Source organism: Chenopodium quinoa, unplaced genomic scaffold (assembly GCF_001683475.1).
Source record: "Chenopodium quinoa cultivar QQ74 unplaced genomic scaffold, ASM168347v1, whole genome shotgun sequence".
Lineage (NCBI taxonomy): Eukaryota > Viridiplantae > Streptophyta > Magnoliopsida > Caryophyllales > Amaranthaceae > Chenopodium > Chenopodium quinoa.
In genome coordinates this window covers 689,740-699,431 of record NW_018742738.1, presented here as the reverse complement: position 1 = coordinate 699,431, position 9,692 = coordinate 689,740, and the positions used below count along the sequence as shown (strand labels likewise).

Here is a 9,692-nt window from a genome sequence, read left to right as displayed (position 1 = left end):
AACTACTCCAAACATATATTAAAAACTTAATTATAACCTATATGAATTAAGGTAGAGTAACTAAAAGAAATGAATGAAGTTAACTTTATAATCATATTATTGTTAAAATATACACATATAAGTTGGCAATTAACTTTACTATTTAAAGTTTAACTTCAATGAATACAAAATCATGGGTTCAAATACTAATGCTAACATATTATAATTTTCTATGTGAAAACATTATTGATTGATAATAATAGGTGACATGGCGAGATTAACAACAAATGACATTATAATAATGCTTGTCATTCAGTTTTAATATATATATTGATTACGAATAATTCCCATCATTAATTTAAACCATAACCACTCTTTCCATATTGATCTCAACTACAGTATTTTAAGAGTATTATCTAAACTAAAGAGAAACAATTTTTAAGCATTTATAAATTGATAGAAGAGAGACAAAACTTCTCACAATCAACAAGATCACTTTTCAAAGCTGCTGACATGCAGCTACATTAGGAGGTAATTCTGCTCTCTTGTTGCACCATTCTCTTACAATTATACAGGACCTGGTAGCTGATGAATCAAGAGTATGGTTGAATGAAATCAATGCAAACACAGCAAGTGCACAAAATGCAAACTAATGTTCAATTGATCAGCAATGCAAACAAGCAGACAATATGTAGTTTAATAGACATATTATTCCATTTTGCTCCAGAAAATCAACTTGGTTCAGAGACCCGAGTCCTGCAGCCCATCTGTTCAAGTAACTTTGTAATCCGCATGTGCTTAGTAGCCCATTGCTCAGCCAGCTTCTGCTCCTTAGCTTCAGCGTCTCTACGCAGCCCAGCAAGCTGCTCCCGGTATTCTGCTTCGATTCTCTCGATGCTAGCTTTCTGCTCGTCCTTGAGAACGTTTATCTTTGCCTCAATCTCCTCCATCTTTTCCCTCTTTCGACTGGCCTTCTCTGACTCTAGTTGAAGCTCCACTCTATTTAATCTCCATGCAGCTTCCTTCTTATGAGCTGCCAGAGCACGGTGCCCTTCATCCAATTCTCTACAGCAATCCATGAGCTCCGTCATGATCATCTGCTCAGGAAGTGCCCCAGGACAAGATGGCAAGCACCCCAAAGTAAGAGGGGAGTTATCAATATTATGGGGTACTCTTTCTTGTGGAAGCCAAGCCACTGCAGTTGGGGCAGGCGTAGGGACAATAGAAGACGAGAGACTTAAAGTAACAGAAGGAGAAAATGGGGGCCTCACTCCATTAGAGGTTGAAAGCCATGGAGGGAGCATCGCTGTGGTAGAAGTAACTGGCGGTGGAGGGGGCACAGGGGGAGGGGGGTGATCACTACTATGTAAAAAACCGCCATTGGAAGTTGCCATGATAAACGTTGGCCCAGGGGATGTCCGTTCTTTCACTAGCTTCTCGGCAAAAGTTTCCAATATATGGTCGTACTTGCCCTCTTCAATTGGCTCGAAACACTTGCTGATTTCCTTTTTAGTTCTCTCCTGTTTCTCCTTGTACACCTCCCACCACTTGCCTAGTCTTTTAGCAGTACGCCCTGGCACCTCAGCAGCGATCTTCTTCCATTTATTCCCGTGCTTGGCTTGGAGACGGATTACAAGGCGCTGCTCCTCCTCTGTGAGTGAACCTTTCTTAATCCCGGGTTTTAGGTAATTCTTCCACCTTTCTAAACAAGACTTGGCATCCCGATCAAGAGGTGTGTTCATTCGCTGGGAGACAAGATGCCATTCTCTTGGACCATATTGCTTAACATATGCACTTAGTAACGCGTCCTCTTCAGTTGTCCAACGCTGCCTCTCCTTCATCTCGAGGTGCAAACGTCATTGCCAATTGCCTCAAACTCCTCATCATGCACCTATACGTAATTGCATACAATCATCAACTTCTTCAACATATATATCGACCAAAAATTCTAACAAAAACAAACACCAAACTAACATAAACAAATAAAAAGTCTTACTAAATAAGACACATATTTCCAGGAAGCAAGAAATCAAAAGAAATTGATTATTACAAAAGATACACATAGTAAACCAGTCAACTTGTGATAAAATTCAGCAAGGTAAAACTCCCTAACATATTCGATTTAACAAATTAATACATTTCTGTTGACAATTTCAGTAATAATAAGCATATTTGAAGTAACTAAACAGTAGCAGAGTATAATTCATAGTACTCAAAATAATTTGCTTCAATATATATTAAAAAATCACATAAAAAACCAATTTTCAATTAGAAAATTCCAATTCCAATTTATTTTATAAACTAAAAACAAAATATATAAGAAAAAATAAACAAATAAAAACAGAACAAGTACCTTATCTACTTACCCTTGAACCCAAAAAAAATAAAATAAAAGAAAAGAAAAATGAAAACCGTTCTTTAACACATTAGTAAAAAAATTTGACTAAATTATCACATAAAAAAATTCGGGATTAATTAAGAATATAAATTGCATGTAGTAAAATTCTAGCAACAAACTCGTTAGTTACTCTTCGTTACTTGAGTAATTCCAACCAATAATTCAATTAAACTACCTTAAAAGAACCCTAAATTAAATTGACTATACTAACAATTATATTGACAATAGAATGAAAATAAACCCTAGATTAAGCTGAAATTCAATGAATTAAACCAAAATAAAAAATAAAAAATAAAAAATTAAATAATAAAAAAAAAATTAAAAAAAAAGGTACCTATCAAGCTGTTTCAATGGCGGAGAAGAGGCTGAAAGGCCGCTTGAATGAAGAAATCAAAGTAGGGTTAAAAGGAAGAGAGAGAAAAAGGGGAGAAAAAAAAACATGAGAAAAGGAGAGAGAAAATGTTGTATGGCAGAAGATGAGGGTGAGTCTGAGAAGTAGTCAGTGTGTGAGAGGAGCGAGTATGAAAAAAAAGGAAGGAGAGAGAATGACATGACTTGACGGAGAAAACTGTTGTCGTAAAACAAAAACTTTTAAAAAACCACTTAAAGACTAGAACATCAGCAATCAACAATCTTTTTCTAATTTCTCTTTCCTTTCCTCCACTTAGCACATCACACTCTCTTTTTTCCCGACACTTTTCATTGTCTCCATTCTCTTACTTATTCTATTTCTTAAATATTTCCAGCATCAATGAGTATCCTTTCCCATATACTCTCTCCTATTTAGATATATACCCCACCATATATTCTCTCTCCTATTTACACACTTAATTATTATTTTAGTTTGTAAAATATGTTTATAAATATTATTATTCTTATTATTAATTGAACAAAATACGTCCGGCTTATAACTCCTATTGGACCATTAGGAGACCCACCAGTAGAAAAGAGGTCGGCTAATTGGAACCCCAATGCACACTGCAAGTATCACCAAGGTAGGGGCCATCTCACCAAGAGCTGTTGGAAGCTTAAAGAAGCTATCCAAGACTTAATCGACAATAAAAAGCTGTCATTGCCCCCTTCCAGTAAGAAGCCAAGTATTGATAATGCGCCTCTCGCTCATTCCTTGGCTATCTCTGATGAGGAAAACAAGGTTGACCCCTCGTCTCTCATCAAACCTATTAAAGAAATCCATGCCATCGAAGAAGAGGAGAATATCTTTTTCGACGCCATGGATAACCTTCCAGAACCAGCAAGTAAAGAGCACATACAATCGCTCACACTGTCTATGATGGAAGGATCGCATTTTCTACGTGAAACTCTCAAGGCTATAAAGGAACTTCAGAAGAAATGTGACGAGGTTTCACTCCCTAAAAATGAACCTAAGACAGAGTTCACACCCATGGGAACGACTTATGAGGCAAAGCGTTTTCTTTACAAGTCACCGAAAAACCCCAGAAGAGTAATAGACTCTACACTCCGATTGGGATCCCATATATACAAATGTTTGAAATGCTCTGGCGAGATCAAACCTCTCGAACCAAGACCATTCAAATCATTGAAAAGGACAGATAGATATTACTGTTAATATCATCAATCAGGGGGTCACACCATCGAAAACTGTTTTAAATTTAAGCATTTAATTCAGAAAATGATTGATGAAAAGAAGCTTGTCCAAGTTCCACAAGAAGAGGATGCAAGTATTAATGAAGTTTGGGACAGCGATGAAGAAGAAGTCTACTTAAAAGACATGGTAGGACCTCCACCTTCGGTGTTATACGCCATGGATGACTTTTGGGTTGAAGAAGATTCATCAATAGACGTCCTCCCAAGATCCGGGAGAATGCAACCCCCCGTTTCAACACAACCCATGCCAACCACACAACAAGTTCCCATACCTGTCATTGAAGATAATGATATCGTCAAACAGTTCAAGAAGACAAAAGTTGAAATGAACGTGTGGAAAATTCTGGCGACATCCCGAGAACATAGGTTGGCTGTAATGAATGCCTTGGACAAAATAGGGATAGATTCTGACACCACTCCTGAGGGGTTGGCTAACTTCCTTACGAGTGATCTACCTAGTCCCATCAATTTGATCACCTATTCTGATAAGGATTTACCCCCAGAAGGTGACAAACACTATAAGGCATTAAACCTCACAGTATTTTGCAAGAGAATGAACGTCCCTATGACTCTTTTAAACAAGGGATCAACCATTAACGTCTGTCCACTAAGAACTGCGAGGATGCTAGGTATAAGGGATGAAGATTTAACCTCGTCAACACAAGGAATAAGGGCCTATGACAACACTCTTCGTCAAGCTCTTGGTAAAATTACCATGAATATAACGCCGAGAGCAATAGAACATGCTACTACTTTCCAAGTAGTAGACATTAAAGCTTCATTCAATCTACTGTTGAGACGCCCTTGGATTCATGACCTAAAGGTCGTCCCCTCATCTCTCCACCAACAAGTAAAAGCCATAGTTGGGGGAATTCCTATCACCGTCGATGCTTCACCTATGAGAATCAAGTCTATAGAAAATCCCATAATTAATGTGGAACATAATGAGGATGATGAATATTTATGGGGCTTTATCGAAGAGGTCTCCTTAATCCAGGAGGATGAAAGGATCCCTCTCTGCCACGACCCCATTCTAACATGATCGTAAATGCTATTCTGAAGAAACAAGGACATTTTCCTGGGATGACCCTAGGAAAGAAAAAGGGAATAGCAAAATCGCTGGAGTCACCTGGCCTCCCTAAATTAGATACTTTCGGACTTGGTTTCGAACCGACTCGGAAAGATCTTAAGCGAGCCTAGAAAATATCAAAGGCACATAGGGACGCTCGCATTCAAAAGAAAGCAATCCCAATGGATTAGTACCCTCTCACACTTAACGGTCAATTCATAAAAGAAGGAGAGGACTATCCATGCCATGAATTTCCCGAACCATTTGTCGTAAACGGCATAAGGAAACTAGGATTTGAGATTTTCTTAGATTTCTATTTCATGGATGAAATTCCAACTCATGTCCATAAGGAGAAAACACCCCCGTGCTTTGACTTTAACGTCATGGGATTATTATTTGGGCGAGAAAAGGATGAGCCAACTTACAAAGAGGATAAATCCTCGCTCATTCAAACAGTCCTACTAAGCGAAAGCTTCGATCCCTCGAAGCTAATCACTCCAGCGGAAGGATCACTACAAGGGTGGCGCAAGACCGTCAAGGTGACTACTCCAAGTGGAAGAAAGATATCCATCATGACAGGGCAAGGACCGATGTTTGAAGAGTCATCTGAGTCAGAGTCAGAGTCAGAGTCTCTCCCTATAGAGTCATCTAGGTCTTTAGTAGTAACACCTTCCCCTTCTATCTCTTCTCCTAGAATAGTTAGTGATCAAGTCCCTGAGGACATATCACTCTTTGATGTAATGATCTCAGAGTATAATGATATAATTTCTTCTCCTTATTTCTTGTGTTCTTCTCTAACCCAAGATGACGAGCATTGCTTAACTAACAATGAAAAAGATAAAGAACTTATTAAAGCAATGGAACACTCGAAAAGAAAACACCGGTAATTGAAGAAACTGAGACGGTTGATATCTCAAATGATTCAACCAATAAAAGAGAAGTTAAAATCGGACTAACACTTAATGAACAAGAAAGAACCGATTTAATTAACTTACTTAAAGAATTTATCGATGTATTTTCTTGGTCATACGAAGATATGCCAGGCATTAATAGAGAAATAGCTCAACACACTATACCACTAATTCCGGGAATGAAACCTGTAAAACAAAAGTTGCGTCGAATGAAACCCGACGTAGCACTTAAAATAAAAGAAGAGGTCCAAAAACAAAACTGCAGGTTTCATCAAGGTATCTAAATACCCTGAATGGGTCGCCAACGTCGTCCTAGTTCCGAAAAAAGATGGAAGGGTAAGAATATGTGTCGACTATCGAGATCTAAATAAGGCAAGTCCAAAGGACGACTTCCCTTTACCACACATCGATATTCTGGTAGATAACACGGAAAATCACGCACTTCTCTCGTTCATGGATGGATATGCAGGTTATAATCAGATTCTCATGGCAGAAGAAGATATGGAGAAAACAACCTTCATAACGCCATGGGGCACTTACTGCTACACGGTAATGCCATTCGGGTTGAAAAACACGGGTGCCACTTACCAACGTGCAGCGACTGCCTTCCTCCATAACATAATGCATAAAGAAGTCGAAGTATATGTCGACGACATGATTGTAAAATCAAAAGACCGCCCAGGCCATCAAGTAGCCTTAAAGAAATTTTTCGAATGGCTAAGAAAATACAATATGAGGTTGAACCCATCTAAGTGTGCTTTTGGAGTCACCTCAGGCAAGCTTTTAGGTTATGTCATAAGCTCTAGAGGAATAGAGATAGACCCAACCAAGATCAAAGCAATTATGTCAATGCCACCGCCCAAAACCGAGAAGCAAATTCGAGGATTTATTGGCCTGTTGCAATACATAAGTAGGTTCATATCAAAATTGACGACGATATGTGAACCGATCTTTAAAAAGCTTAAGAAGAATGTACCAGTAATATGGGATGACGAGTGTCAAAAAGCCTTTGAAAAGATCAAAGCCTATCTCGCAAATCCTCCCGCATTAGCACCAACACTTTCCGGAATACCTCTTAGGTTGTACTTAACAGTTACCAAAGAGACAATGGGAGCTATGCTAGCACAAGAAGTAGAAGGCAAAGAAAACGCAATCTACTATCTAAGCAAGAAAATGCTCGAATATGAAGCACGTTATACACCACTTGAGAAATTGTGCCTCGCCTTGGTGTGGGCCACAACCAAGTTAAGACATTACTTGCTAGTGCATACCGTCTTTGTAGTCTCCCGATTAGATCCACTCAAGTATCTATTCGAGAAATCTACACTCAATGGACGCATATCGAGATGGATAGTCAATTTAGCCTAGTTTGATGTAAGGTTTATGCCGCAAAAAGCTATCAAAGGATATGTGGTGTCAGACTTTCTAGCGGACTTTCCAATAGAAGACTCGACGCCGATATAAGACAATGAATTTCCAGATGAAGATTTAATGGTCACTGAAGATGATACTTGGACCTTATACTTCGATGGAGCCTCAAACCAAAAGGGATGCGGCGTTGGAGTATTACTAGTATCACCTAAAGAAGAGCATGTTCCAATCTCCATAAAGCTTGATTTCGACGTTACCAACAACGCTGCTGAATACGAAGCATGCGTGATAGGCCTGAAACAGCTTTGGCATTGGGAGTAAAAAAGTTACGAATTTTCGGAGACTCTTCATTAATCATCAATCAAATATCCAAAAGGTGGAAAGTAAGGAGCGAAAGTTTATCCCCTTACCAAAGCTATCTGGAAACTCTTACTAATCAGTTAGAGAAGGTAGAATCCACATATCTACCTAGAGAAGAAAATCAATTTGCTGATGCCTTGGCAAGACTAGCCTCGATGGTTAGGATTCCCACGGAAATCGAGCAAATGCCTCTAACTATAGAAAAAAGGCACAAACCAGCATACATTCAGGCTATAGAAGATGATGAAGTAGTCCAAGACGAAGAAGAAGAAGAAGAAGAAGAAGAAGAAGAAGAAGAAGAAGAAGTAGAAGAAGAAGAAGAAGAACCGTGGTACACGGATATACTCAATTATGTCACCAAAGGAGAATACCCTCCCCATGCTGACAAAAGAGAAAAACGAGCTTTAAGACTCTTGGCTTCCCAATATGTGCTCATAGATAACGAGCTACATAAAAGGGTACTTAAGGGTCGAGCTCTCTTATGTGTAAGAAAAAAGGATGCACAAAGAGCAATGAGGATAGTCTACGAAGGAATCTGTGGCACACACATAAATGGCAAAATGTTAGTCCAAAAGATAATGCGAGAAGGATATTATTGGACTACAATGAATAGGGATTGTCATCAATACGTAAAAAGATGCCCTAAGTGCCAAATCTATGCCAATTTACAACATGTTCCTCCATCCTTTCTCTACACCTACACGTCGCCATGGCCATTCTCTACATGGGGAATTGACATCATCGGCAAAATCACTCCCCCAGGAACAAGAGGCCACGAATATATCCTAGTAGCAATTGATTACTTCACAAAGTGGGTCGAAGCTCAATCATACGCTAAACTCACTGCAAAACATGTAGCACTCTTTATCGAGAGGAATATTATTTGTCGATACGGAGTCCCACATGAAATGATAAGTGACAATGGAACTCACTTTCAAGCTGAATGTGAAGAATTGCTACAAAAATATGGCATTCAACATCATCATTCTTCCCCTTATAGACCTCAAGAAAATGGAGCAGTCGAGGCAGCTAATAAAAATTTAAAGACTATCATCGAGAAAATGATGGAAAATTATAAAGATTGGCCTGACAAACTTCACTTCGCATTGTGGGGTTATCGCACGTCAATTCGCACATCAACAGGGAATACACCATTTTCCTTGGTTTATGGAATGGATGCCATACAACCTGTCGAACTAGAGAATCCATCTCTACGCATCGCGTTAGAGAGCAAACTCGATGAAGTTGAATGGAGTAGGGCAAGATATGAAGAGTTAATTCTACTCGATGAAAAACAACTAGAAGCTCTACATAACACTCAATGTTACCAAACTCGTATGGCTAGGCATTTTAATAAGAAGGTCAAGACAAGAAACATCAAAGTAGGTATCTTGGTGTTAAAAGCATTAAGGAAAAATGTTTTAGATCCAAGGGGAAAATTTAGACCTAATTGGTCTGGACCCTACATTGTAAAAACAATCCTGTCAGAAGGTGCAGCAAAGTTAACTGATATGGATGGCAATGAGTTCTCGAACATGACAAATCTTGACCAACTTAAGAAATACTACCCATGATTACTTGAGTAGGATACTCAAGAGAGCTACGTTTGGCCTGATTCCTTAAGAAAGGATACGTAGGCAACCCTTTACGGGTGCGACCACTTTATTTTTTAAAAAATCTCGCATCCCAGATTTAATTAAAAACTCGACAGAAGATCGACGAAACATCGGCGTCACAGAAAAAATTCAGGCGCCAATCGATACTCGTTAGCGCCAGACGACGGTGTCCGTCACCTGACGCCAGACTGTCGCAACCGGCGCCAGTCGCAGATCGGCGAAGCCAATTAACAGTTAAAATTTTGGGGACATTTCGGTGTTTTTCGGAAAATTTTCGACTTCCGTACTCGAAAAAAATTTCTGAAAAATTAATTTTTTCGGTTTTCATTGCTTTAATAAAATAAATTTAAAGTAAATAATTT

General features: G+C 38.8%; 1 protein-coding gene across 1 annotated transcript; it reads right to left on the bottom strand.

Annotated features, from left to right (window-relative positions):
* Positions 1–401: 401 nt before the first annotated feature.
* Positions 402–3,173, bottom strand: LOC110724124 (transcription factor AS1-like). Its single transcript, XM_021903518.1, has 2 exons — positions 2,712–3,173; positions 402–1,870 (listed from the first exon to the last, which is right to left on the bottom strand). Exon 2 carries the CDS (start codon positions 1,818–1,820, stop codon positions 711–713), a length of 1,110 nt encoding a protein of 369 aa, XP_021759210.1. The 5' UTR covers positions 1,821–1,870; positions 2,712–3,173; the 3' UTR covers positions 402–710.
* Between the last annotated feature and the right edge of the window lie 6,519 nt (positions 3,174–9,692).

What these genes read in the sequence shown, in the direction of transcription:
- LOC110724124 (XM_021903518.1), bottom strand. Translation starts at nt 1,820, where the DNA reads ATGAAGGAGAGGCAGCGTTGGACAACTGAAGAGGACGCGTTACTAAGT.